Source organism: Capricornis sumatraensis, chromosome 5 (assembly GCF_032405125.1).
Source record: "Capricornis sumatraensis isolate serow.1 chromosome 5, serow.2, whole genome shotgun sequence".
Lineage (NCBI taxonomy): Eukaryota > Metazoa > Chordata > Mammalia > Artiodactyla > Bovidae > Capricornis > Capricornis sumatraensis.
The window spans coordinates 53133456-53151343 of NC_091073.1; the positions used below are offsets into that span (position 1 = coordinate 53133456).

At 40.2% G+C, this 17888-nt stretch overlaps 1 protein-coding gene across 1 annotated transcript in view; it reads left to right on the forward strand.

Moving 5' to 3' along the window:
- PRKAR2B (protein kinase cAMP-dependent type II regulatory subunit beta) overlaps nucleotides 1-17888 on the forward strand; it is a 112587-nt gene that overhangs the window by 86021 nt on the left and 8678 nt on the right. The window contains exons 5-6 of the mRNA XM_068972643.1: nucleotides 9613-9719; nucleotides 12897-13050. Coding sequence (XP_068828744.1) covers nucleotides 9613-9719; nucleotides 12897-13050 — 261 coding nt within the window. The remainder of the gene's footprint in view (nucleotides 1-9612; nucleotides 9720-12896; nucleotides 13051-17888) is intronic.

Here is a 17888-nt window from a genome sequence, read left to right on the forward strand (position 1 = left end):
AAATTTGCTGGCATATTGAGTGCAGCACTTTCACAGCATCATCTTTCAGGATTTGAAAAAGCTCAACTGGAATTCCATCACCTCCACTAGCTTAGTTTGTAGTGATGCTTTCTAAGGCCCACTTGATTTCACATTCCAGGATGTCTGGCTCTAGGTGAGTGATCACACCATCATGATTATCTGGGTCATGATTATCTAAAGATCTTTTTTGTACAGTTCTTCTGTGTATTCTTGCCACCTCTTCTTAATATCTTCTGCTCCTGTTAGGTCCATACCATTTCTGTCCTTTATTGAGCCCATCTTTGCTTGAAATGTTCCATTGGTATCTCTGATTTTCTTGAAGAGATCTCTAGTCTTTTCCATTCTGTTCTTTTCCTCTATTTCTTTGCATTGATTGCTGAGGAAGGCTTTCTTATCTCTCCTTGCTATTCTTTGGAACTCTGCATTCAGATGCTTATATCTTTCCTTTTCTCCTTTGCTTTTTGCTTCTCTCTTTTCACAGTTATTTGTAAGGCCTCCCCAGAGAGCCATTTTGCTTTTTTGCATTTCTGTTCCATGGGGATGGTCTTGATGCCTGTCTCCTGTACAGTGTCACAAACCTCCATCCATAGTTCATCAGGCACTCTGTCTATCAGATCTAGGCCCTTAAATCTATTTCTCACTTCCACTGTATAATCATAAGGGATTTGATTTAGGTTATACCTGAATGGTCTAGTGGATTACCCTACTTTCTTCAATTTAAGTCTGGATTTGGCAATAAGGGGTTCATTATCTGAGCCACAGTCAGCTCCCGGTCTTGGGCATCAGAGGGCAGACACACTGAAACCATAATCACAGAAAACTAGCCAATCTGATCACATGGACCACAGCCTTGTCTAACTCAATGAAACTAAGCCATGCCGTGTGAGGCAACCCAAGATGGGCGGGTCATGGTGGAGAAGTCTGACAGAATGTGGTCCACTGGAGAAGGGAATGGCAGACCACTTCAGTATTGTTGCCTTGAGAAGCCCATGAACAGTATGAAAAGGGAAAATGATAGGATACCGAAAGAGGAACTCCCCAGGTCTGTAGGTGCCCAGTATGCTACAGGAGATCAGTGGAGAAATAACTCCAGAAAGAATGAAGGGATGGAGCCAAAGCAAAAACAATACCCAGCTGTGGATGTGACTGGTGATGAAGCATGGTCTGATGCTGTAAAGAGCAATATTGCATAGGAACCTGGAATGTTAGGTCCATGAATCAAGGCAAGTTGGAAGTGGTCAAACAGGAGATGGCAAGAGTGAACCTCGACATTCTAGGAATCAGCGAACTAAAATGGACTGGAATGGGTGAATTTAACTCAGATGACCATTATATCTACTACTGTGGGCAGGAATCCCTTAGAAGAAATGGAGTAGCCATCATGGTCAACAAAGAGTCCGAAATGTAGTACTTGGATGCAATCTCAAAAACTTCAGAATGATCTCTGTTCGTTTCCAAAGCAAACCATTCAACATCACAGTGATCCAAGCCTATGCCCCAACCAATAATGCTGAAGAAGCTGAAGTTGAATGGTTCTATGAAGACCTACGAGACCTTCTAGAACTAACACCCAAAGAAAGATGTCCTTTTCATTATAGGGGACTGGAATGCAAAAGTAGGAAGTCAAGAAACACCTGGAGTAACGGGCAAATTTTGCCTTGGAATACGGAATGAAGCAGGGCAAAGGCTAATAGAGTTTTGCCAAGAGAACGCACTGGTCATAGCAAACACCCTCTTCCAACAACACAAGAGAATACTCTACACATGGACATCACCAGATGGTCAGCACCGAAATCAGACAGGCATATAGAACAATGGAATAGAACTGATAGTCTAGAAACAAACCCATACATCAGTAGTCATTTGATTTCAACAAAAATGCCAAGATCACTCATTGGAAAAGAATAGTCTTTTCAATAAATGGTGAAAGGACAACTGGATTTCCACATGCAAAAGAACAAGGTAGGACTCCTACTTCACTTCTACTTCATGTAGAAGAATTAACTCAAAATGGACCAAAGATCTATATATAAGCTCTGAAATTGTAAAACTCTTAGAAGAAAACACAAGGGTAAGCCTTCATGACCTTCAAGTTAGCAGTATTTCTTAGACAGACACTGAAGTCAAGAGTAAGAAAAGAAAAAGATAAATTGGACTTCAGAAAGGTAGCAAATTTTGTACATCAAAAGACATCAGGCACTAAAGTAAAAAGACAATGTATAGAATGGAGTATTTGCAAATCAAGTGTATACACATACACACCACAAATACATATATATGTATTTGTATCATATATAAATGATAAGGCCTCATATCTAGAATATAGAAAGGACTAGTAACTCAGCAACAAAAAGACAACCTAACTTAAAAATGTGTGGAGTTCTTAAATAGACTTTTCTCCAAAGATAACATACAAATGACCAATAAGCACATGAAAAGATTGTTAAAATGGTTAGTCACGAGTGAAAATACAGGTCAGAACCACAATGAAATACCACTTCACCCCCACTAGGATGGTATCAGTTTTTAAAAAAGGAAAATAACAGGTGTTGGTGGTGATGTGGAGAAATCAGAACCTAGTACATTGCTGGTGGTAAAGTAAAATAGTTCAGGCACTGTGGAAAATAGGTTGACGGCTTTTCAGAGTTAAACACAGAATTACCATATGACTCAGCAGTTTCACTCCTAGGTTTAAATCCAGAAGAACTGAAAAAGGTGTTCCAACAAATAGTTGTATATGATTGTTCATAGTCGCACTGTTCACAATTGTCAAAAGGTGGAAGTAACCCGACTGCCCATTGAAGATGAATGGAAAAGTAATTTGTGGTGTGTTTGTGCGCATGTATATACATAGAGCAAAGTTTACATATAATATATATACATATATGTAGTTTTACCACACTCCACTTTCTACACAAAGTGGAATATTATTCATCCATTGAAAGGAATGAAGCTTCCCTGGTGGCTCAGTGGTAAAGAACCATCTGCCAACAAGAAGATGCGGGTTCGATCCCTGGTCAAGAAGATCCCCTGGAGAAGGAAATGGCAACCCACTCCTGCATTCTTGCCTGGGAAATCCCATGGACAGAGGAGGCTGGTAGGGCTACCAATCCATGGGGTTGTAAAGAGTCAGATACAACTTAGTGATTAAACAACAAGAATATATCCTACAACATAGCTGAACTTCAAAAACCTTAGAATGACTAAGGTAAGCCAAGCACTAAAAGTCACATATTGTGTGATTCCAGTGTATGTCTGACTCTTTGTGACCCTGTGTACTGCAGCCCACCAGGCTCCTCTGTCCAGGGAATTCTCCAGGCAAGAACACTGGAGTGGGTAGCCATTCCCTTCTCCAGGGGATCTTCCAAACCCAAGGATCAAACCTGAGTCTCCTGCATTTCAGGTAAATTCTTTGCTGTCTGAGCCACAAAGAAAGCCCCATCATATGAAATATCCAAAAAAGACAGAAAACAGGTTGGTAATTGCCAGGGCCTAGTAGGAGAGAAAAATGGGAACTGACTGCTTAATGGACACAGGGTTTCCTTTTGGGGTGATGAAAATGTTTGGGAACTAGATACAGATGGTGGTTGCACAACTTTATGGATACTAACATGTTCACTTTAAAGAGGTAAATTTTATGTTATATGAAATTTCACTTTATAAAAAATTTTGTATTTATGTATATAGCCATCTGAATGTGTTCATTTACTTTAGTTTTAATATTTAATGGTTAGAATACACTTCAAGGATAAGTTTGGAGTTAACATGTACACACTATTCTATATAACAGATAATCAGTCAGGATCTACTATATAGAACAGGGACCTATATTCAATATCTGGAAATAACCTATGAGGGAAAAAAATCTGAAATATATATGTATACCTGAATCACTTTGCTGTACACCTGAAACAAATACACTGTAAATCAGCTATGTTTCAATATTTTAAAAATGGTTAAAAAAAAAAGAGCTGTTTACAGAATTGATCCTTGAAGCGCCTCTACAAAGTCCTGGGTTCCAGTAAACAATTTGAGAAACGTTGAGCCCTTTTGACAGCATGTATAAGGTGGGGAGCCTGCCTTGACAGGAGCAGGGAACTCATGTCTTTGCTCCATCACCGCTAGACAGCTCTCCTCCTTAGGCAGGTCTTCACTTTGTTCCCAAAATCTCCAGAAATGTCTACCCAGCCATACCAGTTCTGGCCTCTGCAATCATGCACATCATCAGTGTGACAGCAGACAGCAGGTGCATTCACTGGAGCTCCTCCTAGCACAGGGTTTCAGACTTCCGGTTGCCCTTCATTGAGTGTTCTCATGCTTGCCAGCAATTCCAGTAAAAGACAGGGATCTTAAAAGCCTCATGTTCTTTTCTTATTAGCTTCATTGCTTTCTGATGTATGGATGTACGAAACTTAATTATACACAGCCTTGCTGATGAACGTGCTTTTTCAGTTCTTTGCTGTTACGATGCACATTTTGCAATGAAAAAACACCTGTGCACACGTCATTTCAAAAATGTGCGTAGAATATCATCCTAGACAAGGAATGATGAGGTGACAGGGAACACCTTCAAAATGTTATTGGCTGTGGCCAGCACTCCCTTGGAGGCCTGTTCCATCAACCATCTTCAGGAGGAGGACTCCTGCCCGCACCATATCCAACAGTCTAATAAAAAGAGTATCTCCTTTCCATTTTAATTTGCATTCCTCTGAGTGAAGATAAACGGTTCTATGAAGACCTACAAGACCTTCTAGAACTAACACCCAAAAAAGATGTCCTTTTCATTATAGGGGACTGGAATGCAAAAGCAGGAAGTCAAGAAACACCTAAAGGAACAGGCAAATTAGGCCTTGAAATACGGAGTGAAGCAGGGCAAAGGCTAATAGAGTTTTGCCAAGAGAACGCACTGGTCATAGCAAACACCCTCTTCCAACAACACAAGACAAGACTCTACACATGGACATCACCAGATGGTCAACGCCGAAATCAGACTGATTATATTCTTTGCAGCCAAAGATGGAGAAGCGCCACTCAGCAAAAACAAGACCAGGAGCTGACTGTGGCTCAGATCATGAACTCGTTATTGCCAAATTCAGACTTAAATTGAAGAAAGGAGGGGAAACCACTAGACCATTCAGGTATGACCTAAATCAAATCCCTTATGATTATACAGAGGAAGTGAGAAATAGATTTAAGGGACTAGATCTGATAGAGTGCCTGATGAACTATGGACGGAGGTTCCTGACATTGTACAGGAGACAGGCATCAAGACCATCCCCATGGAACAGAAATGCAAAAAAGCAAAATGGCTCTCTGGGGAGGCCTTACAAGTAGCTGTGAAAAGAGAGAAGTGAAAAGCAAAGGAGAAAAGGAAAGATATAAGCATCTGAATGCAGAGTTCCAAAAAATAGCAAGGAGAGATAAGAAAGCATTCTTCAGCGATCAGTGCAAAGAAATAGAGGAAAACGACAGAATGGGAAAGACTGGACTTCTCTTCAAGAAAATTAGAGATACCAAGGGAACATTTCATGCAAAGATGGGCTCAATAAAGGACAGAAATGGTATGGACCTAACAGGAGCAGAAGATATTAAGAAGAGGTGGCAAGAATACACAGAAGAACTGTACAAAAAAGATCTTCATGACCCAGATAATCACGATGGTGTGATCACTCATCTAGAGCCAGACATCCTGGAATGTGAAGTCAAGTGGGCCTTAGAAAGCATCACTACAAACTAAGCTAGTGGAGGTGATGGAATTCCAGTTGAGCTATTTCAAATCCTGAAAGATGATGCTGTGAAAGTGCTGCACTCAATATGCCAGCATATTTGGAAAACTCAGCAGTGGCCACAGGACTGGAAAAGGTCAGTTTGCATTCCAATCCCAAAGAAAGGCAATGCCAAAGAATGCTCAGACTACCACACAACTGCACTCATCTCACACTCTAGTAAAGTAATGCTCAAAATTCTCCAAGCCAGGCTTCAGCAATATGTGAACCGTGAACTTCCAGATGTTCATGCTGGTTTTAGAAAAGACAGAGGAACCAGAGATCAAATTGCCAACATCTGCTGGATCATGGAAAAAGCAAGAGAGTTCCAGAAAAACATCTATTTCTGCTTTATTGACTATGCCAAAGCCTTTGACTGTGTGGATCACAATAAACTGTGGAAAATTCGTCAAGAGATGGGAATACCAGACCACCTGACCTGCCTCTTGAGAAACCTATATGCAGGTCAGGAAGCAACAGTTAGAACTGGACATGGAACAACAGACTGGTTCCAAATAGGCAAAGGAATACGTCAAGGCTGTATATTGTCACCCTGCTTATTTAACTTATATGCAGAACATCATGAGAAACGCTGGGCTGGAGGAAGCATAAGCTGGAATCAAGATTGCCAGGAGAAATATCAATAACCTCAGATTTGCAGATGACACCACCCTTATGGCAGAAGGTGAAGAGAAACTAACAAGCCTCTTGATGAAAGTGAAAGAGGACAGTGAAAAAGTTGGCTTAAAGCTCAACATTCAGAAGATAAAGATCATGGCATCTGGTCCCATCACTTCATGGGAAATAGATGGTGAAACAGTGGAAACAGTGTTAGACTTTATTTTGGGGGCTCCAGAATCACTGCAGATGGTGATTGCAGCCATGAAATTAAAAGACACTCCATGGAAGGAACATTATGACCAACTTAGACAGCATATTCAAAAGCAGAGACATTACTTTGCCAACAAAGGTCTGTCTAGTCAAGGCTATGGTTTTTCCAGTCGTCATGTATGGACGTGAAAGTTGGACTGTGAAGAAAGCTGAGCGCTGAAGAATTGATGCTTTTGAACTGTGGTGTTGGAGAAGACTCTTGAGAGTCCCTTGGACTGCAAGGAGATCCAACCAGTACATTCTAAAGGAGATCAGCCGTGGGTGTTCATTGGAAGGATTGATACTGAGGCTGAAAGTCCAATACTTTGGCCACCTCATGCAAAGAGTTAACTCATTGGAAAAGACCCTGATGCTGGGAGGGATTGGGGGCAGGAGGAGAAGGGGAAGACAGAGGATGAGCTGGCTGGATGGCATCACTGACTCGATGGACATGAGTTTGAGTGAACTCTGGGAGTTGGTGATGGACAGGGAGGACTTGTGTGCTGCAGTTCATGGGGTCGCAAAGAGTTGGACATGACTGAGTGAACTGAACTGAACTGCAAGAAATTGAACATTGTTTTATATTTTTAAGGGTTCCTTCCTCTTTTACTGGAAGCTCTGCAGTCAGTTCTGTATCTTTGGTTTCCTGAAGCTACACTGTCGTGTGAGTGTGGAGGTGCCGGCCTGTGAGTGAGCCCTTTCAGTCTGAAAACTTACATCCTTTGGTACTGGAAAATTCATTCCTTAGTTTCCTAATTATTTTCTTACATTTGTTGTCTGTGATATCACTTTGTTCCTCTTATCTTTTCATCTGTCGACTTTCTTTGAAGTTTTTTATTTTACCTTCTTAGTTCTTTATTTACTTACAGAAGATTCTGTAGTGGTGGGTACGTTTTTACCTTTGTGGGTACCTTTGTTTAAACCACTGAGTGTATAGCACCAAGACTGAACCCAGATGTCAGCTGTGGACTCTGAGTGATATTGATGTCATTGTACGTTTATCACTTGTAATAAGCGTACCCTCTTCTGGGTACAGCGGGTTTAGGACAGTTCTTTATGCTTTTTTGCTCCATTTTGCTGTGAACCTAAAACTGATCTAAAAATTAAAATAGTTGAAAGGGAAAAAATTTGGTAATGATGTTTTCAGTTTTGAGCTTATCTATTTTTCTCTTGCACTTTTTCTAATCCTGTTTTTTTCATCTCATGATTATGACATCATCTTGAACATCTCTGGGTGTATAGAGTAAAACTTTCTGAAAGCTCATCACTGTTCTTGAGTTTTCTAGCTCATTGGTGTTTTACTGCTGTTTATCTTAGTCTTGTAGGCTCCCAGAGGGGCTATGCAAAGCTGACGAGGACCCCTGAGTAAGTGGGGCAGGCCTGACCATCAGTGTCGTGCTGGTTGGGTGGCAAGGAGCCAGCTGTTCACGTGGAGGAACCCCTCATCCAAGCAGCTGCAGGTCCTTGTTCCAGGGTACCAGTCTTCACAGTAACTCTTCTAGTTCTGTCTTATTTACTTAGTTTCTCCTAAGAACCTGACTCTGATCTCTTGTCTGGGAAGAGTTGGGATTAACACTTGGTTGCTAGTGTTCTGTGTTCAGGATGCAGACATGTGGAGGAGAGTATCAGCTGATCGTGGAGGACTTCCAATCAGTCCCTCTGTTTTCAGCAGTGCCTCAGTCCCATTCTGACCAGGCCAGGTGTCTCCCAGTCTGGAGCTTCTGGTGCTCTGACAGGTGGCTGGCCTCTCCACGCTGCAGGCCCCCTGCCCATCTCTGGGCGGCACCCTCTCTCTGCCCTTGTGTAACTTCTCTTTGCTCTAGAAATCTCTCCTCCACTTTTCCTCTTCCTGTTCTCATCTTGGTGGAGTGGTACCTTCATGGTCCCTGTGAAATATTAATGGGGTCTCAAGAAGAAGAGAGTCACGCGTAGTCTGTTTGTGCTTTTGATACAGAAAATTTTGTTTCTTCAACCTGTGTTTTCCACTTGGATCTCCCCCGCCCTCTATCTTCAGATCCTTAATTTGCTTATAGTAATAATTGGTTTTGGCCTGGGCGGTTGGAGTTGCTACCTTTTTATATCCATAGAGAGTGACGTAAACCCTTCCTACAGCTTCTGAGTTTCCTGTTACCATCACCACACTGTTCCTCCACACCCATTTGTTCTAACTTCAAAGACCTGTGAATTGTCCCAGGACTTGTTCTGAAGAAGGATTTCATTGGCCTTCTAATTTATTCTCACTATCCAGGGTTGATTTTTAACCCTTGTCAAGCACACTTTAGAAGAACAAAGTTTCAAGATAGTTGTTGACTGATAGGTTTGATGTCTCTGGATTCAGTTTTAATACATCTGTCCTAGGGAGGTACATGGTTGCTTCCTGAAGAGAACTTTAGTGATAAAGGACATGGATGGAATGTTTGCTACAATCATTTTTGGTTTTACTTTTAGGTTTTTTTTTTTTTTTTGGTTCTGTATTGTTTTCGGTGCTAAACCAAGAAGGATTGGCGTCAGGGTTTACATTGGCTAAGTATTTATAAATTACAGTGATGATTAAAATAGGAAAGGTTTTTTAAAGTTTAGATATCTTTAAAAGGCATTTGCAATAGTTCTTTATTAACCTGATAATTTTAGTTGCTAAGGTTATATTTCACAAGGTATATGATGATTCGATGGCTAGTTTCCTTTTGTATTAAAGTGGTGAGAGTTGCAAAGATTCTGAAATAGACCAGTTATAATTACTTTTATTCAGGTAGTGAATATTAGAGTAAATATATAATCATCTGGTTTGTATGTGATGAGAAGGGGACTGTTCTGTAGGTTTTTTTACAAGACTCAATGGCAGTCGTGATATTTCCATTTTTTTGAGCTTGTTCACAAAAATATAGAGCTAATTGTGGTTCTTTAAGAAAACATGGTCTACATAAACAAGATTATGTCTTTTATTTTTGCAAAATAGGAGCAGATGTCTCAAGTATTAGATGCCATGTTTGAAAAATTGGTTAAAGAAGGGGAACATGTAATTGATCAAGGTGATGATGGCGACAACTTTTATGTAATTGATAGGTAAGTTTTGTGTAACTTTGCTCCTGAAATGTAATGAACCTTTTGTGAAAATCTTAATATGTTATAAAGACTGACAGATTAACATACAATAATTGCTATTGCCTGTCTGCCCTTATTCCTATGTAACTGGGCCTATAAACCTGCTTTGAACTTGTGTAATGAAACTGTGCTAGATCAAGGAAAGAGGTATAATGTATGGATGACTGTTGACTTTTGGTGAATCAATAAATCTCAGTCATTTACTGGGAGCCTCCTCATCTGTTAAGTTTACTTGAGGGCTAGTTACACCTGTCACAGAATTGGATACTCCTGTCAACAGGCAAACAGCAGTGTGATACAGCATCTGGGATATTGAATCCATATAACTCAATCTGTTATTATGTTTTCTAAAAAGTTTCCTTTATTATTGCTTAATGAAGTGAAGCAGGCTCATGGTTTAAAAAATTCAAACTCAGAGGGACCTAAGGTGAAAAGTTAGTCTCTCTTCCTACTGCTTTAGCATCATCTCATCAGCAGAGTGAGTAATTTGTGTGTCCTTCCAGAAATTGTTTATGCATTATTCTATTTGCCTGTTAAAAACTCTGCAGATAAATTATTTACATGAGAAGGTTTGTATTTATATTGAAAATACAATTTCAGAAAACTGAAGTTGTGTTTCACTTCATCAGAGAGTAGTAGGTTTTAAGCAAAACTTGGGTAACAGCCCTAAAATGTTAAAGGAGAGCAGCCTGAGCCGAGCCTTCATTTCTCCGCTTCTTTTAAGCAGTGAGGAAGCCTTTATGAGATGTTTGGAATCCTTAGCCTCTCCCGTTTATGTAGAACATGGATCATCTCCCAGTCTTGACTTGTTGGGTTACACTGGCTTCTCTGGGCCCAGCTGTGTTCTACTCAGAGGCCTCACAGGAAGTCCCCTCAGCTGTCTGTGTCGGCTCTGTTCCCCACTCTGGGCTGTGGGAGGTACCTTTCATGCATCAGCACCGCATGCTCTGTGAATCCTTCAGCCCCTCATCCCTTAGACCTTGGTGACCTATAGGGGCTGCAATAGCCAGGGCTGGAGGGGGACTCTGTGATTTTAGAATGGTCTCACGTGTAAATTGAAGTCACGATTCTGGTACCATTAGCAGCTTTCATCAACGAAACACCTCAGAAATTCACTGTTTATTGTACTGAATAGTAGGAGTATATGAGAACCCCAAATACCGTACAGGAATCACTTTGGTTTAGTTGGTATTTTGACTGTAAAACCTCCTTACATTAGTGCACAGTGCCTGCCCTTAGTTCCTCATCACCCTTTTGACAGATGAAAATTCTCAGGCACACAAAAGTGATGCGAGTCTGGAAGGTCACGCAAGTGAGTGCCGGCCGACCCAGCACCCGGATCTCTTGGCCACCGTGTGTGTCTTTCTGTGACTCTGCGCTGCCTTTGGCCTTATGTTCTCAGGGGGAGAAATCTGCAGGAAAAGCGGCATGTAGTGTTTTAGCCGATTTTTAGACTGCTGTGATTTTAACAGGACTGGTAGCTCACTGCACTTCTCATCAGCACATTTGTTGTATATTTTATCCTACTCAAAGTAGAAAAATGTAGAAAACGGTTCTAGTGCAAATGTATAAATAGAAAAATTAATCTGTACTTGAAAAATAACTGTCCATGAGACAAATTCTTGAAGGAATCCCTGAAACAGCCATTCTAGTCATGAATTATATTAAAAACCGGTGATTCTTAATTCATGAATATCTTTTGTCCAGTACCTCATGTGTTTGCTTTTGTTGTATCTTTACCATCTGTAATCCTTTCCTGACCTTAACAGCACTCCCTGTTTTGTCTTTGCCAGACTTTAGCCAATAGAATAAGGCCAAAGAATTTTCTCCTGTCTGACCTCACAGGTGTTTCAGCAAGCCATGAAGCCATGTTCCCTGAATAGATACAGTACATGAAAAGACAGTCTTCCACAGAGAGAATGAAGTTAATAGAAATAAAGGATCAGGAGTGCAGTGACATGCAAACAGCATTTTATTTGCTAGAAAAAGGAACCCAATTAAAAGATAAGCACAAAAAATCTAGAAGACCGGGATTGGATATTTAGTCTGAATTTCTACCACCTTTAGATGGGCAGTCGGTCTAACATATAGGGCCAGGAGATATAAAGTGCCACAGAATAAATTTTGCAGGCTTTGCAGGCCATAAGGTCTGTGTTGCAACTACCCATGTCTGCTCTCGTGGCGCAGGTCAGCTGCAGAGTGCAGAAACAGCCAGTGTGTTTGTCTTTCCAGTGAAGCTTGATTTACAGCAGCAGGCAACCAGTCTTGGGCCCCAGCTTGCCGGCCCCCACCCTTTAGATCATAAAGGACCCTGTAGGTACTGTACAGTAATGGCTGACCAGACTGTTAGAGCTATATTCTTTTTTAAGATTATTTTCTTCTGATCTCAGAAGTAATGCATGTTCGTTTTGGAAACAAAAGCTTTTCAGTTACATAGTGAACGTCACTAGCCTCCATGATGCTTAAACTCAGAGCTCATTGAAGTCAGCAGATTCACATGCATGCCTTCAGATGGTTTTCTTTGCCTGTTCTCTTTGGCTTCAGTCAGTTATATTTTCATCCCTTATTTTTCTATCTTACATGTGTGTTGTTTACCCTCATTTGCCCCAGCAGGCCCATGTACAGACTTTACCCTAGTCCCATTGCTGGTCTCTTCCTCCTGCTGGTCCGGAATAGGCGGTGTCTTTGTCATGTATTGATGCCCTTTTATTACTGTTTGTCATCAGAGAGGAAAGGAAAGTGAGAGCCCATCCCCAGCTGTCACCCTTGGGGATGTGCCCTCAGTCTCAGGGACGGCTCCTGTTACTTCCAGCACCTTTGGAAGGCTTCCAGTGCATCCATCCAGCTTCCGCTGCTCCCAGGTGTAAAGACCTCTGCAAGGATGTAGCAGCTGGGAGCAGTGGCTTTTTTGGAGAAAACTGAATGGCTGGACCAGGGCAAAAGGGAACTTCCCACTGTTCATCCTTCTAGACATTTAAAATTCTAATCAAGTCAATGTGTTATGATGTCTGAGCAAGAAGACCAAGCAATAAGTATTTTTTTTTTTTAAATGAGATTTTATTGCCAAAGGCTCATGTTTTGTTGTGATGAGACTTGATTTGAATTACTTTTACTTCTTCTTTTTCATGCATCCACCAGAGGAACATTTGATATTTATGTGAAATGCGATGGTGTTGGACGGTGTGTTGGCAACTATGACAATCGTGGGAGTTTTGGCGAACTGGCCTTAATGTACAACACACCCAGAGCAGCTACAATCACTGCTACCTCTCCTGGTGCTCTGTGGGGTTTGGTGAGTGAAGTATTTATTTGACCTGAATGTCATTTGTGAAAAATCATTATGCCAGCAGCCAGGTAGCTGCAGTATTTTAGTTTTAATAGGTAGATGGTTTGGGGATCACCATCGGTCATCAGAGAATTTATTAAGCAACTAACAGGTGCTCCTAAATGCTCCTCTTTTACCATTCTTAAAAACCAGCCAGTCACACAAATAAGCAGAGGCTTCAGTGCTGTTTTTTCTGGTAGGTTTCTGTGGTAGGTATAATATCTGTGGTTCGAAGCAGGGTCCCCTGCCTTGTAGCATCTCTATCAACTGGGAACTTGCTGGAAATGCCCGTTGAGGCCCCACTTACTGATTCAGGTCTGCTGACTCAGACACTGGCTATGGGACTCCACAATCTGTATTGGAGCAAGCCCATCGCACGAGTCTCATGCCTGCTTGAGATAACCACTGTAAACTGAGACTCTCTGTGTCGTATAAATTGATTGGTAACAACCCTGCATTGGCAAGCAACTGTGTAGAGAAAAAATACTCAGTGTCTGTGTTTCTCACGTGGATGCATGTCAGAGTTACTTAGAGGTGTTAAAAAAGAAATTCTCTTACCTAGGCTCCATTACAGACAAACTTATTCAACTCTCAGGGTTGGAACTCTCAGACCTGGGCTTTTAAAGTAAACTTCTTGAGGGAGGCTCACAAGGGAGGGAATATATGTATAGTTATAGCTGATTCACGTTGTTGTACAACAGAAACTAACACAACATTATAAAGCAATTATACTCCAGTTTTTAAAAAATCCATCCAAAAAGAAAAATAAATTTCTTGATGCCTTTTCTATAAGGCTTAAAATTTGGTTTAAAGACTTGAGTGAGGGAAAGGGGGGACATTCTTTTCATAAATGATCTTGGGAGACCAAGTAGCAGATCCGAGTAAAGCTGATTCTGGACTCTGGTTAAGCTGGTGCTTAGGGGTCACCTGGAAATCTAGTTAAAAAGCAGAATCTGACTTACGGGGTCTGGCATGAGGTCTGTGATTCTGCATTTCTCTTACACTCCCAGGAGGCACCAGGGGCTGCTGGTGCCTAGAACACACTTTAAGTAGCCTGATTTAAGGGACTGTTGATACTACTAATGTTTTCTTTTAAAATTGTTGATAACATCCCACCCTATGGTTCTGACATGAGTTTATTTGGTTATTTCTCTCAAATCCTTTTGTGGAAGGAGGCAAGGTTGAAGTAACAGGAAGTTTGTTAAAACCTCCTTTTCAAGAACTGTAGCCTCACAGAAGTTACGCGTGGTTCAGTCACCACTCAGCCTTTGATTCCGAGGTGAATTCAGCCAATAAAAATCTCTCTTGATCAGAGAAACAAGACCTGTTGTGCATTTCTTCTTCTGAGACCCAGGCAGCTACTGTTGACTTCTTAAAAATGTCATGAGTCACTTTTTAAGTGGTGCAAGCAAAATTGGAATTGTTTCAGGTGGAAGGGAGCTTGTCCTCTGAAGTGTCTTAAGGATAATCAGAGATTTGAATACCTAAAGCCGGCAAAATAAACACTCAAAACCCGAGTAGACTTGGCCCTTAGGAAGTGTTTGCCTACTGTCACAAGGGTGGGTTGTGATCTGTTTCCTTAAAGAAGGTACCATTTAAAATGTAATCATCTTGGTGGGGTTGCCAGGCAGGGTCAGATTGTCACAGGATAAGGAGGCCTCCTCATGCACATCCTTGGAACAAGGCCCCATACTTAGCGGGTTGGCCTTTTGAGTACTGATAGTTCTCAGCCCTGGAAGGAACCTTAAACTAGGGACAGAGGTCCAGCAATTTCCAGGTATATGTGATACTTATGTTCTCAGGAAGGGTGAAGGATTTTTCAGAGTTTTTTTTTTTACTAATCTGTACCTGTTTGAAGATATCTTGGAGGAGGGCATGGCAACTCACTCCAGTATTTTTGTCTGGAGAATCCCCACAGACAGACGAGCCTGGCGGGCTACAGTCCATGGGGTTGCAAAGAGTCGGACACAACTAAGCGACTTAAGCACACACCCGTTTTAAGCTCTGTAGAAGTGAACAGTTTGTGATGATCACCTTAGGGTATGTGTATAAGTGAAGTGGGTGTTTTTCTAAAATTATAGTCATTAACATAATTAATACTTCAAATCTGCTTTCTTAGCAGCTGGCCTAACTAGCCCCCTTTTAGACAAAGTCAAATAGAAAAGGAATTTTGCTTTTGAGACCAACAGGTTGGAACTCTGCCGTGTAAGTGCAGGTGCAAAGATAAGCAAATCTCAAGAGAAAAGTCCTTTGTAGAATAGTCCAACTTTGTAAATAAGTCTAGGTCACTGTTAGCCTTGGGGGATTAGCTGATCTACATGACCATGCTGGTGATTTAGAGAGGTGACGACTGAAATGACGGGGGTGAAAACATTTGAAATGGGACTTTCTGGATTTTATTGATATGTCACAGTGAGTGTGAAGAGGCGGGCCACTAGTAGATTTTTCTTGAGACACATAGCTTGTTGCTGTGGTTAATTTCTAAATTGCTAACCCATTTCTTGGCTTCTCTGTTTTGTAATAAACCTTGTTCATAAAATGGTGTTGCAGCTGCTTCCCAGACCTGCTTATATATCAGAGTCACTTGGGGAGCTTTCATGAAATGAAGATTATTATAGAGTGCTATTTGCAGAGATTTTCAGTCATTAAAGTCTGGGATCTTAGAAACCTTTTTGAAAAAAACACAACTGATTCCAATGCAAAGCCAGGCTTGCAAATTATTTCAATAATTTTACTTGTTATCTTGAAAATTTTTTTTCTTTTTTAAAAAATGATTGAGTGCAAGTCCAAATCACAGCCCTTATAAAATTGTAGTAAACTAAATTAGAGAACAGGATGTTTAATTTCCTAGATACTTACATCCACACTGGCATTTTTCTCTATCCTATCGGTTCATTTAAATTCCTTAATATTTGTCCTAGTAATCTATTAATTAAAGAACATATCCCTGTTAATTTTATTTTGTATTAAAAGAGTATAGTTGTTGATCAGTGTATGCCAAACTAACATAATTCTGAGAGCTCTTCACTGAGAACTAATATAATGTTTTGTAGGAATTTTTAAAATGTAAAATTTGTAGGAAGACCATTTTTTGAGCCATTACCTATAAAGTTTTCCCTCGTTCCTCAATTCAGTGTTGGAACCTTGGGGTTAAGTAGTATAAACCTAGGAACATTTGAGGGCAATGAACATGATAAACACTGGAATCAAAGTCTACTCAAGAAAGTTGTAGTTTCTCTGTGCACAGTTTTAAAAAAGAAAACTGATATGTGGATGTGACATAAAATCCTAGAGTCAGTAATTTTTCAAGCTCTCTTTACATTGTAATTGCATGATTTAAAAACATTTTCTAATACTACTGGTTTCCATGTATTTTTTTTTAACTGCAGCCCACAAGAAACATGAGGAAATGTCAAACCAGTGCATATGTGTGTGAGCTTTTGTGTTAAAACTGAAACATACATATAACAACACTTTACTAAAAGGGATGCACACCCAGATTTTCTGTTTTGTTTTTTAAATAAAAGGCTGGTCATGGGTGAAGGGGGTCAAAAGGTACAAACTTCCAGTTAAAAATACATCCTAGGGACGTAACGTACAGTATGGTGTCTACAGTTAATACTACTGTATTGTATAGTTGAAAGTGGCTATGAGAGTAGATGTTTAAAGTTCGCATCACAAGAAAAAGAATTCTGTGACTATTTATGGTGACAGATGTTAACTACTCATTGTAGTGATCATTTCACAACAGATACAAATACTGAATCATCATGTCCTGCGCCTGAAACTAGTATGACGTATACCAGTTATACCTCAAAAAGAAAAAAAGCTTACTTCACTCTGTATAATTGGCTCCAGTTTCATCCACCTCATTAGAGCTGATTCAAATGTATTCTTCTTAACGGCCGAGTAATACTCCATTGTGTATATGTACCACAGCTTTCTTATCCATTCATCTGCTGATGGACATCTAGGTATGGGGAGGGAGGTGGGAGGGGGGTTCAGGATTGGGAACACGTGTACACACGTGGCGGATTCATGTTGATGTATAGCAAAACCAATACAATATTGTAAAGTAATTAGCCTCTAATTAAAATAAATTTAAATTTTAAAAATTTTAAAAAGCTCACCACTTCCCACTGAATTTTAACACTCGAGGGCTGTTATCTATAACAGAAGAACTCAGTGCTAGTTTCACCTCATAAAAACTGAGTAGAATGTTGGTCGCCAGGGGCTGGGGGGCGTAATTATAAAAGGAATATGTTCTGAAGATCCAGTGTACCTGATTATAGTTAACAATACTGTCAATATATATTTGAAAGCTGCCAAGAGAATAAATCTTAAATGTCACCACAAAAAAAGAAATGACAATTATTTGTGGTACTAAGTAATTCTACTGTGGTAATAATTTTACAATATATAAGTATATCAAATCAACATGTCGTCTACCTTTAAACAATATTACAAGTCAACTGTATCTCAAAAAGCTGAGGAGAAAAATAAAAAAGAAGCTGGTATTTCTTTAATAGTGCAACAGCGCCACCTCGTGAGTTAGCCCACTAGTTACATGTTGGTCAGATCTCTGTTCTTAATTAAAAGTAAACTGTTGCTTTCCTTCAAAAGCATGAAAATAACATTTTATATGGTTCTATGTTGATGCTTATGGAAATAAAAATCTGAAATGAGTTGTATTAGAAGTATAATAATATTAATCTTTTATTTTGAAAATCTTCAATTATTGTTTGTTTCTTACAGGGAATAAATGAAACTATCTCTTCAAACTTTCTTTCCTCATAAAGTCTACC